Source organism: Malurus melanocephalus, unplaced genomic scaffold (assembly GCF_030028575.1).
Source record: "Malurus melanocephalus ecotype Western Australia unplaced genomic scaffold, MMel_1.1 scaffold_38, whole genome shotgun sequence".
NCBI classification, from domain to species: Eukaryota; Metazoa; Chordata; class Aves; order Passeriformes; family Maluridae; genus Malurus; species Malurus melanocephalus.
In genome coordinates, this window is record NW_026623270.1 from 1,020,131 (window position 1) to 1,042,993 (window position 22,863).

A 22,863-nucleotide genomic window follows, 5' to 3' on the forward strand; every position below is an offset into this window, starting at 1 on the left:
TCCGCCCGATCCCGCTCCCCGGGAAGCGACTGCTCGGCCCGGCCGTTCCGGGCGGCGCCACCGCCCCCTGCACGGGGGGAAAGCGACGGCCCCTTAACACTTGGGACTGAGTTGGTTTTGGTTTTCTTTTTACGAAAATATTACCTTAGGCTTCTTTGCTTTTTGAATAATGTTTTCTTTGAATAACCTCTTAGTGGAATATTTTGGAGAAATGCTTGTTCTGGTTCTATGATAAAGATCCCTTACGCATTGTGAGATCCCTCTCCACCGGGCTGATCTCCAGCCACTACTCTCCCGATTTATACTTGCACCCAGTTTGGTGTAATTACTATGGAGTTATTAATTCCCATAATAAGTCATAGAACAAACAGAAAATGTGTTTATCTGAACATATCTGGGAATACAGAATCGCAGAATGGGTCAGGTTGGATGGGGCCTTCTGCTCCGGCCTCCCTGCTCCAGCAGGATCCTCCTAAACACAGGGCACAGGATTGCATCCAGACAGTTCTTGAGTRTCTCCAGTGGAGGGAGACTCCACACCCTTTCTGGACAATCTACTCCAGTGCTTGCTCATCTGCACAGTAAAGTTCTTCCTCATTTTCAGCTGGAATTTCCTGTGCATCAGTTTCTGTGCCTTGCATCTTGTCCTAATGCTTGGCACTGCTGAGAAGAGCCTGGCTCCATCCTCTGGGCACCCTCCTTTTGGATACTTGATGACATTGATGGTGTCTCCTCTCAATCATCTCTTCCCGAGACTGAATGGGCACCCTCACTCTTTCCTTGTAAGACAGCTGCTCCAGTCCTCCAGTCATCCTCATAGTCCTCTGCTGGACCCAMTCCAGGAGCCCCATRTCTCTCTTACCAGAACTSGAYGCAGTAAAATACCATAGYATTATATTTAAAAATTAATACAATAGTACTACATTAGAATCACAGCATCATTAAGGTGGGAAAAGACCTCTAAGATCRTCRARTCCAAACAGTAGCCCAGCRCTCYCAAGCCCAACCACCAAACCCTGTCCCCAAGTGCCACATCTACACATTTTTTGAACACTTCCAGGGATGGTGATTCCTCCACTTCCCTGAGCAGTCTGTTTCAATGCCTAACCACGCATTCAGTGAATAATTTTTCCTGATATCCAATCTAAACCTCCCCTCATGCTACTTGAGGCCATTTCCTGTTGTCCTGTAAGCTGTTACCTGGGAGATGTGGCTGATCTCCACACCTCCTATCTGGTAGAAAGTATTATATATATATGCAGAAGTTTTTCTACTAAAAATAAATGTGAAATGCCAAATCAAGACAGTTTCAAAATTTTGTATGTCTTTGATGCTGACACTATATTTTCTGGACAGTCTGTGGATGTTTGGCTGCTAAATTCTGCTAGTGCTGATAACCAGATATAAACTTACAACTTCAAKAGAAAAATAAAGTTGATCACATCCCTGTCTGATCAGCTATCAAACTGATAACTAGAGGCCTCAGGACAGTGAGAAATTAGCATTTCCAGGGCTTGGAGTTGAGTGGAAAATAGCAGAGAACCCTACATACCCATAGGGGAAAAGTTCACATGGAGCTGGATAGACAATTACTTGTTTTAAATGTAAGCACTTTTTGTGTAAACAGACCTGGAAAAAATAACTAACATAAACAGTGAGAAATGTTGTAAGTACAGTGCTTTCTTGTCAGCAAGAAAAAGGCTGGTTAGGAAACAAATCATGTTCACATGTGTATTATTTACATGTATTATGTACAGGTAACAGATGATCATTGAAAACAGAGGGGATGCAATTGAAGGTCTGCTTGTACTTGYTTGTCTTGCTCTTAGAATTGAGTTGCCCTCAATCTTAACATGAAGTTATTTGTTCTGTAAGAAATGTTCAATATACTGTTCATTGTATGCTTATTTAAAGTGTTGCAGAGTGCTCTGACATGACCATCTGTGTCCCATCAACACCAGTGTCTGTACTTGTCCATCCTGGACACGCCACCTCATATTTTATTGAAATGACAATGCACAGAGTGAATGTCTACTCAAATTCCATGCCAAACTGCTAATCCATTCCCAAAGTGACCCATAAGAGGACTGGAAACTGAGCCCAAAAGAAGTTGTTTTACTTATCATAATGTCTTATTATTATTATGAGGACTGGTCTACTATTTTTACTTTTTTTCTGCCTTACTGCTCTGTCATTCTCCTGAGATAACAGCCATTCCTATCCAATGCTAATATGTACCAACATACAAACCTGTCCATACTGTGTGTCTAATACAACTTTATATTGATTTTAGGTCATTAGCCAACATACATTCTAAATAGTATTTATCATGCAAACCTAAATCTAGCTGGTCGTCTTTATTAGACAGACTTGGTGTAATCTTAATTAGGGTCCTGGTTCACAACTTGTCCCAAATACTATACCCAATTCTGAGTTTTGAAACTTGACCACTCAACCATGCAATAACCTTGAACAYCCAAAGAGGTTCAAATGGTGATTTATGTCCTGAATGAGCACCTTGTCTAACCACATCTCATTTTAACAAAACTGAACTACCTTATGATCCTACCTTTGTGTAGAAGAGTAGGAGAGAGAAGACTCTYGGCCAGGCACAAGAAGTATGACACATTATGTGGATAATTATGCTTAGATTTATTGCTAATACAGTATCTAAATATTGCCAATACAGTATAAGCATATCTAAACATATTATAATCATCTTGTATTATTACAGCTAGAAATGTGCAGGTTTACAGTCTTTGGCCTTACAGAATCCACAATGGCAAAGCTGCTTTACGGTTTTATCTCTGTATGGATGTGACTGGATTTTGRTGCTTTTACTCACCCATCCAAAAGTGAGTGTTCTACATCTTTGGGCTCARTGTACGCTGCAGGCATCCCTGCCAGGACAGGGGGATCCACCTGGAAGCTGCCTGCAGCCTGGGAGACCAGTTTGCCCAGCTGGCCCAGTCACCAGCTGACCCAGTGACCTCCAGTATTTTAAACACTTGTGCAGGTTGATGTGTGCCAAAGCCAGTCAAAATCATTGCAGCTCCCTGTCTCTGAAATGTGTCATGATGGGAACATCCAGACAGTTCCTTCTGGAATGCTCAATGGGTGTTCTTATCTTAATACCATTTTCACTTGGTATTCTTATCTTAGGAYAAATKGCATTTCCCATCAGAGGCAATTGTRAAGGAGAGGGGKGTGTGTATGGGAAAGGGCACACTTGAAAACCTGACTGACTTATCTCAGTCACACTTTGGTAGAGAATMCAGTTATTGGGATGGAGCTGGGAGCAAGGGGTGCCACAGAGGTTCAGGCCGAAGCAAAGGTCATCCTGCTTTGCCTAAGGGAGCCAAGTACCACTAAGAAAAACACTCCTGCTCTTAACCCTGGAAGGACTGCACCCAGGTGTCGCTGCCAAGGCATGAACCACTATTAGTCTGTACTGGGTAACACAGAGCTGCACAGCTCACCAAACAAGGCAGAAAAGCAGCATTTGCTTGAGGATAAAATGACCCYCTTCATGCAGACACAGAAAAAAAAAAACCCACACTTTTCAAAATGGTGATAAATATCATATTACTCTAGCAAAAGCAACTTCATCAAAAATAATGTTTATGGGTGACAAGAAACATTTATGAGAAAAACAGTTAAACTTTGGAGTGGTTTTCCCTAAGTGAGTGCCTTTCATTTTAGAAGATAATTGACAAGTGACTACAAAGGCATCTTAGAATTCATGGTGTGTAGGGTCTGTCTAGTTCTTCATGGTCTTGCAGGAATTTTGGCTTCTTAGGAGTGAAAATCGGAAGCAYCTACAACACAATGCTCTTCAGAAATGATTCTCCTTATTTTTCTGACATATATGGCAGAGGTGTCCTGCCTGCATTCTTTGAAAACATCTTCCTGTCCTGAAAGTGCCAGATGAACTGAGGACTGCAGTGTAACTATAGGGGAATAGGTTTTTTTGTACCCTCACCCTGCATTGGAATAGTGTCAGTCTGTATGCTGAATGATCATTCAAATTTATGATTTATTAACTGAGAACAGAAAGGATATTTCCTTCTTCCTGTTGTTTTCTTTACTGTCATGTATGGATCGTATGGATTGCTTTTCTTTCCTTTTGGTAGGGATGAAAAGAAGTATTTTGAATATGTGAGGGTCTTGATCTTGGAATAGAAAAGTCTGGGTTCTTGGTCAAAGTTTATTACATTTATATCATGAGTATATGCATATAGTCTAATTTTGTTGGTGAGAAATGTCCTAGAATGTCCTAATTCATCATGTAGACTGCAAAGTATGTCAAATTAGAGCAATGATTAGGTAAAAGTAGCAAAATCAAGTATATGAGATCACATCCTGTTCATTTTAGCTATTGCTGAGCAGTGCTTAAACAAACTCAGAGCCTTCTCTCTGAGTAGCATGGGGTGCCCAAGAGGGTGGAAGGGGGAAAAGCTGGGATATCAGACCCCAGCTGACCGAACGGATACCCCACACCATATGATGTTGTGCTCAGCAAATAAACCTCAGGGGAAAAAAAGGAAAGCATAGGGAATGGTCAGAGTGATAGTGTCTGTCTTCCCAAGTAGTCATGACACATGGTGGAACTCTACCTTTCTGGAAGTGGCTGAACACCTGCCTGCTRATRSGAAGTAGCAATTAAGTGATTTTGCTTTGTGTGTKTGKTATTAAACYGTCTTTATCTCAACTCAAAAGTTTTCTCATTTTTACCCTCCCTGTTCTTCCCTGCTTCCCACAGCAGGGGACAGTGTGAGTGCCTGTGTGGGGCTGAGCTGCCTGCTCAGATTACACAAGTGTGCTTTTTGGCACGCGGTGTGGGGCCAGAGGGTTTGAAGATAATGAGAGATTAGATAGCAATGTACTATACTGGWTTTACAGCTGTTACAGCTGTTGAAGTTATTAATTGGCAGGCTGCTGCTCTCACCAGAGGACCTGCTTGCTTTGCTCTGTGTTAGAATGGAGGGATTGTTTGTGGCTGCCATGTGCTGTACTGCTTATCATGTTACTTTCCTGTACCTGGAAACATTTTGATAACAGCACTAGCCACGTGCCTGGGCTCACAGATGGCCTGGCCATTGCTGCTGTTCCTGTACTGCTGTGGGCATGTTGTAACTACAGTCTGAACTCTGGCTGAAGGGCCTGTGACCTTTGAAAAACRCCAGGCTGGAGCAGAAATACCCCTAAGTGTCTGTGGCTGTGGATAGGTCTGAGTGGAGCAGTTACACCTCTGAATAACAGAATCATAGAATAATTCAGGTTGGAAAAGACYGCTAAGTGCACCACTAAGTCATGTCCCTAAGCATCACATCTATGTGCCTTTTAAATGCYTTCAAGGATGGCAACTTAACCAAGTCCCATTGCTTGACAATATTTTTGAGGAAGAAATTTTTCCTAATAGCCAATCTAAACCTCTCCTGGTACAACTTGAGGCCCTTTCCTCTTGTCCTGTTACTTGTTACCTGGAAGAAGAGGCTACCTGGCTACAACCTCCTTTCAGGAGCTGCCGAGAGTGATAAAGTTCCTTCCTAATCCTCCTTTTCTCCTGGTTAAACACCCCCAGCTCTTTCTTGTAAGACTTGTGTTCCAGACCTTTCCCCATCTCCTTCTGCCCTTCTTGGACATTCTCCAGCCCCTCCATGTCTTTCCTGTAGTGAGGGACCCAGAACTGGACACAGCACTCGAGGTGTGGCCTCACCAGTACAGAGTACAGAGGGACAATCCCTGCCCTCGACTTGCTGGCCACACTATTGCTGATACAGGCCAAAACTGGTCTTCATGGCCACCTGGGCCCAGGCTGGCTGACCCAGGTCCTTTTCTGCAGAGCAGCTTTCCAACCAAGGGAAAGTCTGTAACCCGTGAGTAAGTCCAAACCAGCATGGCAAGGTGAGGAGTTAATGGCCATGTTAAACCTTAGAGCCTGGTTCAAAGGAAGCAGGTGTGGAAATTGTAATGTATACAATGTTTAACTCTTGTAACTCATTGTTCCTGTGTTTTATAGAAAACACCATAGCAGAAACCGCCCGAGCAGAGGGCAAGCCCCACAAGAATCCCGGCTGGTGCGATCCAGCCTGAGCAGGTTTTGGCAACCAATAGATCCACACAACACACCTCCTATCCTGAGCAATCACAACAACAGATGGAACCCCAGTCATGGAAGAAGGGAACCCACGGGGCATTTTGTGGATATTTTACAAGGGGGGCTTCTTGAACAAGGGAGTGAAATCTGTCTATAAATTAAAGGATGATGTGTGTGATTAATGGGGATGTGCTGGAAATGAAGGACTCAAGCATGGTGCAGGTTGCATAGAATAAGGAGATTGTACAGGTTTGGGCTGCAGTGGAGTTAATTTTATTTATACCAGCTTGTATGATATTGTGCCTTGGATTTTTATAATTATAAACATTATAAATTTACTTACTATAAGTTGCAGCTCATGCAGTGCTCAAATTCAGAATCCATATCTGAATCATTACACATTCATAATCCTGGTAGGCTATGAAGGTACAATTTCATAACAGCCTTCCATTAACCACTTCATAATCCTTCCATTAACCACTAAGCTGAAAAACAAATAGATTTTTAATGGTACTTAAACAGAAACTTTTTTGAAAAAAATTGAACTAGAYTTGGCTGTATATAATTTGTTTTATTTAGCACAGTTATAACTACTGAAAAAAAGAAACCCGAGTAAGCAGAAAAAAGTTGAGACAGTGATGGATTGAAAGTAAACGGGAGGAATCCTCTGGTGCTAAATAAGGGAAAGGATCTGAAAACATAGGCGTGACACAGAACACGAAGTAAGAAACCGTCTCCTTTCATATTGGTTTCGTGTATTTAACACTTTCTTTGAAGAGAAATTCTCTGGATGACAAGCTTTTAATCAAATAGTTGGGTACTTGAGTACTTTTGCATTTTATTGCTTAGCAACACATTACTTCTAATCTCCACTGAAGTGTTTGCCTAATGCAGTTCTTATCTTGAGCAGTCAGGTTCCCTGAACACAGATAATGCTTTCCAGCCTTTGACCTTTCAGAGTAGTTTTTCTGCTTGCTTTGGYTTCCTGCAAACCTAACACTGATGCAAAAGCTGAGATCTCATTAGAAGACCTATGAGCAAAGTACCAGGAACTCCTGAAGGAGTAGCATCTCACTCGCAGCTAACCCAGCTGGGGAGGCTGAGGAAGGCAAAAGACGCAGATAAGAGGCAGATCTCGGCAAAATGGAGCTTCAGGACGATCTAACCAAGGATCACAGAGAATATTCGGAGGAGGTGTCTTTAAACCCAGAAGAGTTCGTGAAGAAAAAAACCGTCTTGAAATACAAAGTCGTCTGTGCTGTAAGTAGGTGCTGCTCTTCAGGGCTGCTACTTTAACAGTTCTCAAATCTGCAGGATTTTCAGAAGTTTCATTGYATTTGTATAATCATTCACGGTAGCTTGGTAAGCGGTAGTTAAAATTTTACTACATAAATGCTCTAGCTTCTCTGGCAGATTTCGAAAGTTCYTCTAGTACTTATGAAGCAATTTTTACTGGCAATTTTCACTGTACTGCATTAACCTGACAGTTCTTTCGCACAATGAAGGCATTGCTTCGATACTTGATTTTAGATATTGTCTTAAAACAAATGTGTTGGTGGCCAAAGCAATCACACTTCCTTTTTGCTTACTTTTGTATCTTTAAATTTGTAATTAACACAACAAAACTTTTAGGCAAGTCACTGGCAAAAAACAATAAGGAAGAAAGGTGTGGGAAAAGCCTAATGAAATGTTTTGTATAGTATTGTCATTCCCACATCTCAAATATCATGTCAACTCTTTACCCCTTCCTGGAGGCTTTTAGAGCCATGCATTGTAAATAATAAAGTGTGGCTTTTTGTTATGTTTTTAAAAATCTTCCATTGTGTCTTCTGTTTGTAACCCCAATAAAAACAAACATCAAATGTGTGCATATGTTTGCAGAAGTTCTTGCATTTGTAAATTAAAATTTAAAGAAAACCACAGATACTGATTTTAGAAATGCTTGCAACTTCATTTTGAAAACAGCCCTATAAAAAAGAGTCAAGTTACTATACTTTTCAGCTCAATTGTTCATCAGCAATTTCACATAGTGTAATTTCCTATTTAATGCTGTATTGTGCAAGGATTGCATAAAATATGAGGGAAATACTGGAAATGATGAAAAAGAAAAAAAGAAGATAAAATAGCGGACTTCTTTTTCCTAAAGTCATCAGTAAAAAGCAAGTAATGCGAAACAATGTGGGAAAACTACAYAACTATAAAGGAAAGCAAATTACACCTTCAGAAAGTACTTGGAAGAGTAAAGTGAGAAATTTAAGTATCCTAAAACATATCCAGTTTTTCAAATGTGCTAGTTTTCAAATGCCTGCCTATACAAAACCAAAAATCTAAATATTGGAGGTGTAAACTGCTAGTATTCCACATGCCTTATTTATGATTTTGATAAACCTAACATGTTGAATACTTCCTTGGCAACTTCTTCCTTACAGATTAGGCAGAGTTTTATACTCTCAAAAAGTAGTTGCACTGTCTAGTAAATCATCCAGAGAACAGAGCACATATGCTAGGAACAACTTTTCTGTGAATAAGTAGTTGTAATCCTGAATTTAGTCATAGAAGTCAGCTATTGAAAGCCAGAGGATTTGAATAGGTGTTCCCAAAACTATTTCACCTTAATAATGAGTGTTACAAAATTGAAGTGTTTGYGTAAACGTTATAATAAATGCAGYATCTCATCTGTATACCTGATAGGARTTTTTTGGATGTTACTTCAGCTGTCTCATTTCTTGAAGCAGTGAGAATATTTGCTGCTKTAATAGCTGTACCTTGATTTGTACTTTAATTTAGTATCTATTTCTTTCAATTACAAATGCAAGCCTTAATCAAATTGAAGGGTAAAACCATAGTGGCTTTAAGGTGAAAAGTACATGCCCTGGTGATTTGGCTTATCTGTGCTCAKTGAAACAATACCTGTTAGGTTAACCTGGCAGTGTTATCTTCACTGTTATCTTCAGCTGTTATCTGCCGCTTTGGGCAATYTTTCCACATAGCCTTACTCCATCTGTCTCTGTTACCAAGTTCTCTCACCAATTTCACTTCCACTCCTTTTGAGGCACATCTCCTGTACAAAAACACATGAATAAGCAGCAGGAAGAAAGTAAAGCTGAGAAGGATAAAGTGTGAAGGAAGTAATTATGGCATTGCTAGTGTTTGGTGTTGCTTGAAAAAAACTGCACACCTGAGAATTGAGCAGCCCTCCCTGCTGCCACACTTCTGCCCACATTTCTGCAAGGCAGGAATGGCAGCAACAACGATCAGGGGGTGCACATGCAGTTGTTCTCAGCTCCTTATAATTGTGATAGTCTCAGATAAGAGGCTCCGTTGCAGTAATACTGAGCATGAGGGTAACCCTCTCTCATTTCTACTGTATTTTTAACCWTAGTGTTTCCAGGAATCAGTCAGTTGATTCCTGGAAATGACAGAAGACAAAAGAAAGCTCTGAGGCAAAAATGGCATTTAAACTGGACTGGKTCATGGTGATTTCCTGTGATATGCATTTCCTTTCCCATGATTGTCTTAGCGRAGATGAAGTACTGACACCACAAAATACTCTGAGAGGGTGGTCACTTTTCACAGCACCTTTGAGCCAGCATGCATTGCCCTTTGTCTTGAGAGTCTATTGAGCTGACAGAGGCTTCCTCAGCTCTCCCCCAATCTCCAAAATGTTATGCTGCTTTCTGTTATAAAGTTTCCTTGGGCTATTTGTGTCTTTCCAATTTCCTCAAACCTTGCTAATGGGGTGACATGAGAAACTGGCACGTGGGTGGAAATTTGGCACATGCAGCCTCAATCCAGCTAAGTCTGTTAAAGAAATCCCTGTGAGCATTTCAGGTGAAAACCAAAGATAAATAAAAGCAATTACGTTTATTTGTATAGATAAAGAATTTGCAAAACAGATAAATACATTGATTACTTCCTACTAACTTTCCCCCAGCAAAGATTTCCCCAATTACATCATTCCAACTGGCCACAGGTTAAAAGTGCAGCATTAGGGCCTCGACTTCTAAGGTTATAATTTTTGTGCTTCTCCTATCTTCAGGCTCAGAATGTCTCCAAATTTTAATGAAGAAGTCCAGAGAAAGGATTAGTTTATAAGAAATCGTGCACTGATAGAAATATTAATAATACAGTTAATTTCTAATAAACATAACAGTTTACCACAGTTGTAAATGTTGCTTTCCCTGTGTCTCTGTGACAGGTTCTGGTGTGTGCTTTGGTGGTTGTATCCCTGGGATTAGGTTTAGGACTAGGACTGAACCGTGAAAAACAAGGTACGTTTATGATACTTTCAGCATAATTACTAATGCTCTGGATCTGGTAAAAGCTTTCAGCAAAGGCTCTTTTATAGTGTAATGTAAATGATCAGTGAAAAGTCACCACCTGTGAAAATAAAGTTCTTGCATTTCTCAAGTTGGTTTCATAAAAACTGAACACTCACAATTTATACTTGGAAAACCTATCTTAAACCACCAAGTACACCGCTGATCTTCCAGAAGTGTGAAACCTAGTTCACAGCAGGTTTGGAAGTTTCATTACATTAATACTTTCAGAAAATTTGAGATCTGTGTTATCTTATTACATAGAATGTATTGCAATTATTTAAACAATATTTTGTGAAAGAGATATCATTGGAWCATCTTCAGGGCTCATGCTTTGAGTAAGTATATTTGGCATAGTTCAGCTAGCCAATGCTAAAACTGATTACGACTTTTCTTTGAAAACTCAGTTTCTGTAAAACTACAGTAAAAAAGGGACAGTGGCTTGGTACTGTGGAATGTTATTTTTTAGTTAGAAAAACAAAGTAGTGTTTTAATGTCAGGGGGTCAGTCTCAGTCAGAACAAAGAAACAAACCCAACACACCATCAATTAAACACTTCCTTTAGAACTGAAACAATAGTAATCCCACACTGGAGGAGTTCAAGGAAGCACAGTCTCTTTCTCATTCCTCATCAACATATATTGTACTTGTTTACCTAGAAGTTCAACAAGWATTATATCCTGAAGTTGTTCAATACCATGGGCTTAGCAAAAAAGATGAAATGGAGTTATAATTGGTTTTTGATCATTTGAAAATCACTTTTGCTGTGCATGGAATCTAAAAAGTGGATACTAAAGCCCAAATTTGTAGGCAATCCATCCTGCAAAACCATGAACTATAATAAAATTGACCTAGCAAGCCTAAGTAGATAGTTATACCTATTCCTGTCCAGCAGTGTGAGTGGAGAAGAAAGCTGGAAATGTAGGTGCTCAGCATGGTTCAAACAGCCTTTCTGGAGTACAGAGAATGTGGACACAAGACTTGTCCATGGGGAGGCTGGTGTGGAGCTGAGAGTAATCTTTGGAGATTGTGGTTGTCTTCATGTGTCCTCAGGAGACCCAGAGCTGTCCCTTCACCCTGCACAAAGGTGTCAGAACTGTGGTGAGGAATACATRTCTCAACTTACAGTGCCAGGCTTCTCACTTGGACTCTTTTTTTTCTTTTAATTGAAACAACCAAACTTACAGATTTTTAAGGGACAYTGTAATGGTAAAGTAGCAGAGATAYTGCCAGAGTCCTGTGCKCACTAATAAGCTTTATGGATTGTGTCCAGATGGCTTTTTAGTGTCTCCAGGGAAGGAGAAATTACTCCTACTCTTTTATCTTGGACTGAGAAATTAGCAGAGAAGATGCCAGACTCCCCTTCTTCATGCAGGCAGTGTGGRACACCCTGGCTTTGCCTCCTGCAGCCCTGGTCCTGGAGGGAACTGTTGCAGAAACAGCCCTGCCCCAGGCAGTAGGCCAGCATGTTCTCAACACTGTCAGGACCTGCTGCACCCAGAGGAATTCCTACAGCTTTGCTTCCACCTTGCTGGTCCGTGTGTTAGTGACCACACTGGAAAATGGTTAGGGAAGTGGATTTGGGAAATCATTCAGCACATTTGTCCCTGCAGCCCATATCCATGACTGTTTAGCTGATGTGCCTGGGACAGGGTTATCCAGGCACTCAGCCTTGATGCTTTCTCCTTCCAGTCAGCTGCAGGAAAAAGTGCAATGAGCCCCACAGGAACAGTGTGCCCGGCTGCCAGTGTGACAGCGGCTGCAAGGAGCGCCAGGACTGCTGCTGGGACTATGAGGACACCTGYGTGGAGCCAAGTAAGTTCCCCTACAGGCAGAGCTCACTGGCATCCATTTTATTTTGAATTTGTTTTTTCATGTGACAGTAATAAAAAATGGGTAATTCTCGTGTTTATGCAGATACACAGAAGTCACGTCACATTTCCTAGGGAGGGAAATGTGACAAAAACCGCAAAATCACAGAATGATGAAGGTTGGAATGGACCACTGTAGGTCATGTAGTCCAACCTCCCTGCTCCAGCAGGGTTCTAGAGCACACTGCTGAGGATTGTGTCTGGACAGCTTTGCAATGTCTCCACAAAAAGAGATGTCACAACCTCTCTGGGCAACCTTTCCAGCAMTCTGTCACCCTCACAGTCAAGTTATTCTTGCTATTCAGGTGGATGTGGCAGTGTCAAGCTGCCTCTGCAGTCAGGTGGCTRGAGGACCATAGCTTGGTGACCTGTCAGGACACAAAATCTTTGTCTTTCTCAAATCAGATCCCTGCATTTTTGTCTCYTATGGATAACCAAAGCATTTGCCCTGCAAAGTTCATGGCACATGTAAAGCTGAGGATGACCATGAGCAGAAATCACAGATTATCTTTAATCAGGGCCCTTGAAACAACTCTGTAGTGCCGGCATCCCTTGAAATTTTGAAAATAAGGGTGTATTTCCCAGTCAGTTGTGCTCTCCAGCCTCTTGCAGACCTTTATGCAGGCCTGGGATTGGAGGAGTCCACTCATCTTCCAGGGCACTTCCAGCCTGGTTCTGCATTGCACAAGGCTCCTCTCCAGTTACCGTCTCTGCTTTCCCAGCAGCTGCTCAGATATTTCTTCATCCTTATTGCTTTTTCTGCCCTTTTGAACCCTTACTTCTCTTTTTTCCCTCTGTGCTGGAACTCATGTATAACAGCATGAAAAAGATCAATTTGCTTCTCTTTCTCCTCTGTAAAAGAAATATGGAGTGCTTTTTTGTYRATTTATTTGTTTGGGTTTTTTTCCCCTGGATCTTCCTGGAAAGATGGAAGGCATTGAGGAAGATGGCTTTGTAAAATRAATCATTTTATGACTGTGTTACCATTCAGCGGCCAAAGAAATAGCCTTTTTTTGTTAAATGAGATCTTGAGTTTTCCTTTCAGAGAAAACTTCTAAAGCAACTCAAACAATATATATAAATAAAAAGTTTTCCTCTTTACCTGTTTGGGGGATTTCCATGTGAAGAAGTTTACATGAGATTCTGTGAACTGAATCACGATTTTTTCCTTTGAATTTTCAGCCCGATCTTGGAAGTGCACTAATTTTCGTTGTGGTGAGACAAGAATACCTGGAAGTCACTGTTCTTGTTCTGATGACTGCTTGCAGAGAAAAGACTGCTGTGTAAATTATTACAGCATTTGCAAAGGTAAATCAAAAGTAAAAAATACTTTAAATATAAATTATTTTATGAAATAGAGAGATAGGTGAACATGGAAAATATAAAGGTAGATGCATTTGTTTCTCAAGACTTGAGGCTTGCTGACATTTTGGAAAATTACGATGTTTTGAGATGAAGCTTTTGGTATTTTTGACTGTGAAAAGGTTTCTGGAGAGCACTGTGAATTGCGTCATTCAAAAAAAAGACAGAATGATTTGGATATTGCAGAAGTATACCACATGGGGGTTTTCTGTTGCTTCCTTTTTCTCTTTTTTTTTTCCTTCTTCACCCCAGCCCAAAAATAGATGGAGACAATCTGAAGCACATATTGTAGCAATCATCCCAAATTTAAAATTGCCAATACTTTTTATTATAAATCTGTTTTCAGATCGGATTTCTTATATTTTACTTATTTTTTAATATCTTTGTTCTTGGCTAATGGTCTCATACAGGCTCTAGCTAAACACAAAAAGGATAGTGCTGGTGTAATTCAGTTATAGGTGCAATTCTTGACAAGAATACTGATGACATGCTATCTGTTATCAGAATTCCTTTCCATTGTGGATGGGGATAAATTTAAGGCAACTCCTGCAAAATTTTATTTATTACCTAAATGCAAATTCAAACTAAAAGAAGTTAAACTATACAGAAAGAAAAGAAATGCTAAAGGGAGCCCTAGGCTTGTCTCCACGTGTGTCATGGTACCCAGAAAAGAAAAAGGCAGTAAGTAGTCCAGTGTGGACAAGATACAGTTTAAATATTTTTCATTTAAAACCAAATAGAAGTTAGGCTAAGCTTTCATAGTAATTTCTTCTCCACTTTCATCTGTGTTGTATATGTACTTAGTTTTTAAACTTACAGTGGTAAGCATTAGTCCTTTCAGGGTTTGAGGGCCTAATATGTTGCACCAAAAGGTTTCCGAAGGTATCTTTAGCCCTACATTCCTATACTGATGCAGAAAATGTTACAGGAAGAGCTTTAAAAAATAATCCAGATAGCTGCTTTTTTTGGTGGAGGAGGGGTTCAGTGCTAACTCAGTATTTTCCTTTTCCTTTTAGGTGAAACATCTTGGGCAGAAGAACCATGTACGTCAATTGAAAGTCCTCAGTGTCCAGATCAAGGGTAGGATAGAAGAATTTGTCTTCTTAGCAAATAAAGTCTTTGCAATGGTCAGAAGTACTCCAGTGTTCTGAAACAGGTTTTCATATTTACAGAGAGCAAGGTCTCTGCCCTGGGGAATATTCTGTAGAAATGGTTTGTGGTTAGGAATGTTTTTTCTTTCTAAAACCTTTGTCATCTTGTTGCACATTCATTGATCAATTACAGTTTAGAGCAGAGTACGGGAGTTCAAATCCAGATTGAAATTCAGTTTGCAAAGACCTTGAAAAATTGTTGGAGTTATCTCAAGGTTCATTTGTCACTAATAGTTCATAGTCCATTTTATGGTATCATGTTGTACATGTGACAATTCAGRTAAGTCACCTTATGCAGTCTGTAATAACTGTTGGAATCTATGATTGCAACTGTTTTTTTTTGTTTGTTTTTTTTTGCTCCAGTTATTTGCAGGAAGAAAGATGTGCTATAAAGGGAGGTATGAAGAAGCTGTATATCTACAAATGCTGAAACAATTTTACCATTTGTACAGTATTTCAGCATCATAGGTAGAGGCTAGGCAGAAACACCTTTTGAAAGTTGTCCTTGAAGGAAAATCAATTCATTTCTGGTTCAGTTATGGTATTTGTGATGTTATCCATTATTTCATTTTATTTTGCTTCCAATTTAGTTTAATTATAAAGGTAAGACCATTAGAATTGTGGCTCCATCATGGGTTCCTGCATGCACTTCCCAATGTAGGTATATTTTCATATCTATACCTATATTTTTATTTTAGGTTAACAAACAACCTGCTGAGTTAACACAGTTTCATAGGCTAAAGCTTGGAAAACAGTGGAGGGGGATCTTCCTTAAGTGTTTGGTACATAAAGATMCATTTAATCTCAGATTCAAATCAGTAAACTGTTTTATGCAGACTGTTTTTATACAAACTAATGTAGCTAGTGTGATTCTGTGTTTTGGAAAGACCACTGTGAATAAGAAACAAACTGAGATAGTGATTATTGCCTGATGTCAATATGTAACTTTTTTTTAATATTATGACTGAAAGGATTATTTGTATTTTATTCCTCCAGTGTTTCTTACCTGGAGGTATATTTGTATATTTGCTCTCAATATTGAACTATTTCTTTATCTCACACTGTGATATTGATTCTGAGGTGTACATGAATATTCTAGATCCTGCTTATGAAAGCTGAATTTATATTGTTAGAAATCTTAATAAGTCACCAATTCTCCAAACTTCTTTATGTTGATAAACTTTTATTTTCTTGTAGATTTACTGTCCCACCACTTATCCTTTTTTCAATGGATGGGTTTAGAGCAGAATATTTGCAAACTTGGAGTTCTTTGCTGCCAAATATTGAAAAACTCAGTAAGTTACCAAGGATGCTTTGACTGTTTTCTTTGAAAGTCTGCATGGGAACCCTCTGGTTCTTTTTGCTACTGTCATGCATGTGTGTTGATAAGCTATAAAAAGAAAAAAAAAATCAGGTCTTTCTCACTAGTTTTACATTTTCATTATTATATGTTCTACATTACTTCTTTTATATGAGTGCACAGCAAACATGGCTTCTTTTTTTTTTTTTTTTTTTTTTTTTTTTTTTTTTTTTTTTTTTTTTTTTTTTTTTTTTTTTTTAAATGAGGTCTCCAATATTGGTCAGGAGCTTTTAATTAAATACACCATTTGAAATATACATTAAAATGCAGTTTCAAACTGAGAACAAGTTCCAGATAAGGATTTCCTGCACTCTCAGTACTGTATGAAATAATAGCTTAACACCTAATGAGAAGTTGAACTTTGAAGCATAATACTAAGAAGAAATGCACTATGTTATTGGGAAAWTTTCCTCAAAGATTCATTTTTTTCAGGTCAGATATTTTAGGATGTTAAAGAGAAGCTGCATGTTTAATAGTATGCCAATGAATGTTATTATACTAAATACAATATAATATAAATATTGGTATAATTTAATATACTGATATTATTGCAGTAAGGCTCAATTAACCATTTACAGTATTTCTGAACACTRTGAGGAAGAGTAAGTTGAAGATCTTCAGCTTGTGCTCTAAAGGGCTCTAAAGTGTCCAGGTACACTTTGTACCTGGACAAAATGTCCATATGTCTGCATATTTATTGATTTCTTCTCAGCAGTAATAATATAAATTGACAGTATTTGTATCAGTTCTGAGTATATCGCATTATGTTTCTATTGTGCTCATTTGAAAATTTCACATGGATATTATTAAGTACTACATTTTACTGAWTAGTTAACAATCTTGCTTGTGGATAATGAGAGAATCCAGAAACCTGGACCTGAAACAGTAAKCAAACCTGACTTCTTGGGCAGATGGTTAATTCTCTGATGTCATTCTGACTGGAAGGAACTTGAATCAGTGAAATCAGTGGTCAGTTCCAGTCTTTTGAAACAAGGTGAAAAGGAAATGCCAGACTGACAAAATAAATGAATAAATGAATAAATGAATAAATGAATAAATGCCTGACTGACAGAATAAATGAATGACATATGTTTCCAAGAAGTCCTTTGAAACAAGAACAGATCTAAGTCAACATTGCTCATATTTGTGGTCAATTTGAGTAATTGTTTAGGTACATTCATGCTTATGTTACTCAGAAATCTACAGGAGAGGGAAATTCCTTTCTTTGCAAAAGAAGAAATGTAATATTGGTTTCTGGCATTAATTCTTTCCTCCCTATTAACTCCTTTAGCCCAAAACTTTCAGTAGGGCTAWTCAAGTTAGTTGTTACAGAATATGTGCACTACGAATATAGCTCCTTTACTGCTCAAGAGAAATSCATAGACAATTTTGCTGATTTTCTCATGTATTTATCAGTTATTCAGCCCTTCTTCAAACACTCTCTAAGCCTTTTCTGTTTTTCTGTASCACAATGGAACAGTTTTGTTGAAAAATTTCAGACTTTCATTGTTTAGGTTGCTTAGTAAAAATCAGCTTCTATTAAAATCACTTCTGAAATGCTCTACATCAATGAATAAAGCAATAAAATAAAGTGTGTTTGAGCATCAGTGAAATAATCATCTGGTTACAGCTTAATACAGAACTTTGCCCATGTGAATTAGGTGTAAAAATAGCATTAAGGCATCTTGTAGTCTTCACACTTTTGTTTTGTGGGTAAAAAAGATGGATCCTACAGTGGATTTAGACCTTACAGATGTTTGTGTGCTAAGTACCTTTGATTGACGAAAATTAATGCAATGTTTGGAGATACAGGTAGAACACCCGGGATGGGATTCATTCCAGGGTAAAACACCTACATTTAGACATAATCTTTGAAATATCTGCATGTGAGATGTCTGCAGTGCTTAGAAAATTGAGTCCTTCCCTGGTTGTCACCAATCAGCAGAATATCTTGTTTGGTCTGAACTCAGGCTTCAGTCTCATTGCATAAACATGTATATATAGGCCATTTTGGATCTCAGAAGTATCTGAGAAATTTATTTGGGTTGGCAGACAGGATGTAGGAGCAGCATCTGAAGACCAGACAGGGCCATTAAAGATTTGTCAAAGGACCTTAGTCCTCTAGGCTTTGGGCAGCTGAATTGGGCGTCCAAGTCTGCTGACTGCAATGGGACAGTAGGCTTAGCTCAGGAGACATCAGGATTATATGAGTCTTCTTTTGGAGTGACATTTCTCCATCTAAAACCACAGCAACTGATTCTGGTGATTTTTGTTTGTTTGTTTTAAAGACTGTTAGTTTTCAATTTAAAAAAGTATGAGAAAATGTATTTTAATACTCCGATCTGTTGCAGAAACATGTGGCACACATTCAAAGTACATGAGAGCTGTTTACCCCACAAAAACCTTTCCAAACCACTATACTATTGTCACAGTAAGTAAGAATTTTGGTTTTTCTTTTCATTATCTGGGTAACCCAGAAAGGATTTTGAGGTGCCAKTATTTTGTGGGGCATGGGAACTCATGCTATAGATATAAAAGAGAGATAGAGGGGCTGAGATGGTGCATACAGGCACAATCTGTGTGGCTGTATATGTGTGCTATCTGACCCTGGCCTCGGAGCCAGTTGTTCCTGATCCTTGTCAGTGTAATTGGATACGGGTGAGCTGGGTGAGGAGCAGCCTTTTGATGGTAGTGTTTGTTAGGGTGGGTTTGGCAGCTGATATACAGCCACATGACATGTAGGGTACTTAACCTAGAGCACTTCAGGTCTTAACTGGRCTGGGAAGAAAATATGGAAACCCTGGAATTTGATGGGCATGCTGAATTCACTGGCAGGAAGCTGATCATCTGTGTGATTTAGGAAAGCCATTCTGTTTCTATGATAAAACAGTTCTGAAAAAAATGCAGCACYGTAACAGTGTACATTGAAATATTGTTTAGGCTCCATTTGATTTCAGGACTAAGCATTTTGTTTTGTTTATTTTTGTTTTGCAGGGATTATATCCAGAATCTCATGGCATCATTGATAACAACATGTATGATGTAAACTTGAATGCACATTTCTCACTTTCAGGGGAGGAAAAATTCAAACCTGMATGGTGGAAAGGGGAACCAGTAGGTTTATTTCTCATATGGTATTTCTTTATATCTAAAGGGGCTTGTGTCATAGAATAAAACAAAACAAAAAGGGAATAAAATTCAAAACTGTGCARTATATTAGCAGCAAGTACTAGATGACCTGTAGGCTTCATATTGTAGACTACCAACAAAATAGTTTGCTTGTTAAGAAAGTGAAAGAACTCTTAAAATGTTGATTCTGAGACTTAAAATTTTCACTTTATATGGCAGTTAGTAGAAAAAAAAAAAACAAACCTGAAATATTTTGGCTAGTATTAGAATGGGTTTCTTGCCACAGGGAGCCATAGTAAATTTTTTGTATGATTTGATTTTGGGGTACTTTTTTGTTTGTCTTGTGACAACTCGCTACAAAATGAGATCAGTTTCCAAATCACACCTATTTAAAAATACACCTGTATCTATTTGCAGATGTTCAGGCATTTAAAAGCAAAGAATTTAATTTCTGGAAAAAATGTCAACTATATGTAACTTACGGTCCATATCATAACAACCCCGAACTGTACCTATGGTTGTGGTTAATATTAATTTATTAGAAATATAAAAATCTAATAATGGTGCTGAAAACCCCCCAAACATATGCAATATATAGTATACCCACTTAATGTACATTTACATAGGTGTGTCCTCTGTGTCATGTTTATAATATACTCAAATATCTGGGGTTTTGTGCTGGTTTTTTCTGAAGAACTCCATCAGGTTTTTAACAGAACTAGAGCTGAACTTTTTAGGATTAATAGAAATGGACCCTCTTATAATAAAAACATATAATTAGATCCTATATCTGAAATAGCAATATATACAAAACAAGCCAAAATGAAACAAAATGAATAGAATATTTCAGTTGGAATGGACTTAGAGTGCTCATCCAGTCCAGCTGYCTGATCAGCTCARGGCTGGCCAAAAGTTTTTCAGGGTGTGGTCCAAATGCCTCATAAGTGCTGACAGGCATAGGGCAGTAACAACCTCTTTAGGAAGCCTGTTCAAGTGTGTGTAAATAAGTGTTTCCTAATGTCAACTCTGATTATCCCTAAGRCAGCTTCTTCCATCTTCCTGATCCTGGGATTTGGCACAGGAAGACTGATCACTGTCCATTGCCAGTTATGGAAATACCTATGTGATGTTTTTCTTTGCTGAGAATWTCCAAGAAATTACAACATCATGGTTTCCACAATACTGATTTTTCATCAGGATGTGCATGTAGGAAGCAAAAGTCCAGATCAAATAAGGTCATAATTACGGAACTAAGTGATGTGTGAAAGGAGAAAGAAAAATGCATGCTTGCAGCACGTATTTCTTCTTTTGTGATCTGAGGTGCTCCAGTGGTGACACAAAATCATTTGTTTGTATCTTTACCCRAAGGTCTGGCTGACAGCAATGCACCAGAATTTGAAAGCAGGCACCTTCTTTTGGCCAGGCTCTGATGTTCCAATTAACAGAACATTCCCTACCCTGTACACCGTATACAATGGGTAAGATTTTATAGGGCTTGTACTAAATTCCTGAAGATTACTCCAAAAATACAGACTGCTATTAGACAGTTGAAGGAAAGGAAATACAAGATTTTTAAACAAGTCAGACAGATAAGTGCCATGTCACACCATAATTATGTCATGGAACTACCAAAAATGATTGATATTGTCAAAACCATTCAGGGGGTTCACAATGAGAAAGTCAAAGGGTTAGATTGACTTAGATTCTGGTCTCCTAGACAGTATGGAAGTTTCATACAACTGCAAAACACTAGGAGAGCATCCTGGATGTAGCATCCTGATGAGTTGCCACTGCTAAGCCACACCAATGATTGCCATATTTCCATGCATAAAATCAACAGATATTATATAATTCTTCAAAAATATTTTGATAATGTGCACACAGCTGTTGAATCATAGTTCTTGTATGTTTTTTTGTAGTTCAGTCGAAGGTTACACATGTGAAGTAGCAAATGCCTTCATAGTTTTCGTGGCATTATTTTTTGGGTTTTTTTTTTCTGTTTGTATTTCTTGCAGTTTGTTTGTTTTGCTATGGAAGGCATTGATATAAGTAAATTATTTCGAATTTTTTGATGATTGTAGTGTATTTCCCATGATTCTTCACTTTTAGAAAGATAATCTAAAGCAAGCAAAAACTGCAAATCTCTACAGATARCAGACTTTGCAGTGATGTGTAGGATTGGTACCCACAAAACATCTGAGTACTGAAAGTAACATACAGCTTGTGCATGACTTTGAGGGAAAGCAGAGCTTTTTAATGGGTGAATTCTTTCATAGGAAACATAGCATGGTGTCACAAAGATTTTGATGRTATTATTACTTACTTTTGAAATATGAAAGTCCAAGGCTTAGACATACTGGAAAGAATAAAAATTATTCTACCTTGTATTTCAGGTGTATTTCCTGAACTTAAAATATCTTTTTTTTTGCATGTATTTATAAATATATGGGTAGTGCCACCWACACAGGTTTGTGCTTGCAAAGTCAGGGTCTGTCTAATTTACCAATACAAGTGACTTATATTCAATAAAAAATGAGAGTAATAAAATTAATTGCTGTACTTGTTAAAATGCAGCATTCTTATTTCCATATCTGTGACTTTAATATATGACTAGAGTGTGGACACTTTCTCTGTATCTCGGAATTAGAAGTGCTATTCAGAAAGTTTTGTTAAATTCATATCTTTTCTATTTTTTTTTTCTTTTCAGTTTGATTCCATATGAAGAGAGAATTTCAGGAATACTGAAATGGCTTGATAATCCCCAATCTGAGAGGTAACATTTAGTAATATTTACCTAGATTGCAAGACTATTGCTTAGAAAGGTTTTAATGCTTAGCAACTGGTGTTTGTGAAACATGGAATCTTCCTCACCATTTCAAATTATTTGTTGAATTTAAGCCTGTTCTGTAAGTATAGATAAACATAGGTACAAAGGTTAAAAAGTAGGTACAAAAGGTTAAAAAGTGAAYATATATGTGAATAAGATGTACTCTTGTACAAGGTTTATTTTSTTGTATCTTTTGTCCTGGTGCATGGCCTATAGGAAGCATTGAACATTCAGTTTCTGGCCAAAGTGTATGGATGAAAGATTTTATAGGAAGACTATTGCACAAGAAAGGTTAAATACATAAAAGTAACTGCAGTAAGTAATTCAGGATGAAAAGTAAATGCCAATGSTGATAATGGTGTTGACTTTATGACATGTAAAGAAAAGAAAAAAATTATCATTATTTTATATGATAATTTGCTAATAAAATCCTGATGGATTTGCAGTTAGGAGATGTTCTCTAGGGCCTCACTTCTTAGTCAGGAAGAGYTCTTGCAGATGGTAGTTCCATTTACATCTTAAAAAGGATTGTTTGCTCTGGTGTCTGAAATATTACATTTTTCCAGAGTGATTTCTGGTTACCCCTTGAAGACACTGAACACTGTTCCTGAAATTGTGACTTCAAAGAGCCCATGTTGATTAATTGCACAATATTCAGAGGAAGTTGAATGATTGTATTTGCTGTACAGATTTCTATCAAGGTTKAAAGAGGTTATTTATAATTCCTTTCAAAGTGTCATTTAA

The 22,863-nt window shown here is 38.4% G+C and overlaps 1 protein-coding gene across 1 annotated transcript in view; it reads left to right on the forward strand.

Annotated features, from left to right (window-relative positions):
• The first annotated feature begins 7,233 nt into the window (after positions 1 to 7,233).
• The window catches only part of ENPP3 (ectonucleotide pyrophosphatase/phosphodiesterase 3), a 35,935-nt gene continuing 20,305 nt past the window's right edge, over positions 7,234 to 22,863 (forward strand). The window contains exons 1-10 of the mRNA XM_057364380.1: positions 7,234 to 7,360; positions 10,299 to 10,371; positions 12,112 to 12,234; positions 13,473 to 13,598; positions 14,669 to 14,732; positions 16,001 to 16,098; positions 18,515 to 18,594; positions 19,158 to 19,277; positions 20,661 to 20,770; positions 22,000 to 22,065. Coding sequence (XP_057220363.1) covers positions 7,244 to 7,360; positions 10,299 to 10,371; positions 12,112 to 12,234; positions 13,473 to 13,598; positions 14,669 to 14,732; positions 16,001 to 16,098; positions 18,515 to 18,594; positions 19,158 to 19,277; positions 20,661 to 20,770; positions 22,000 to 22,065 — 977 coding nt within the window. The 5' untranslated portion in view covers positions 7,234 to 7,243. The remainder of the gene's footprint in view (positions 7,361 to 10,298; positions 10,372 to 12,111; positions 12,235 to 13,472; positions 13,599 to 14,668; positions 14,733 to 16,000; positions 16,099 to 18,514; positions 18,595 to 19,157; positions 19,278 to 20,660; positions 20,771 to 21,999; positions 22,066 to 22,863) is intronic.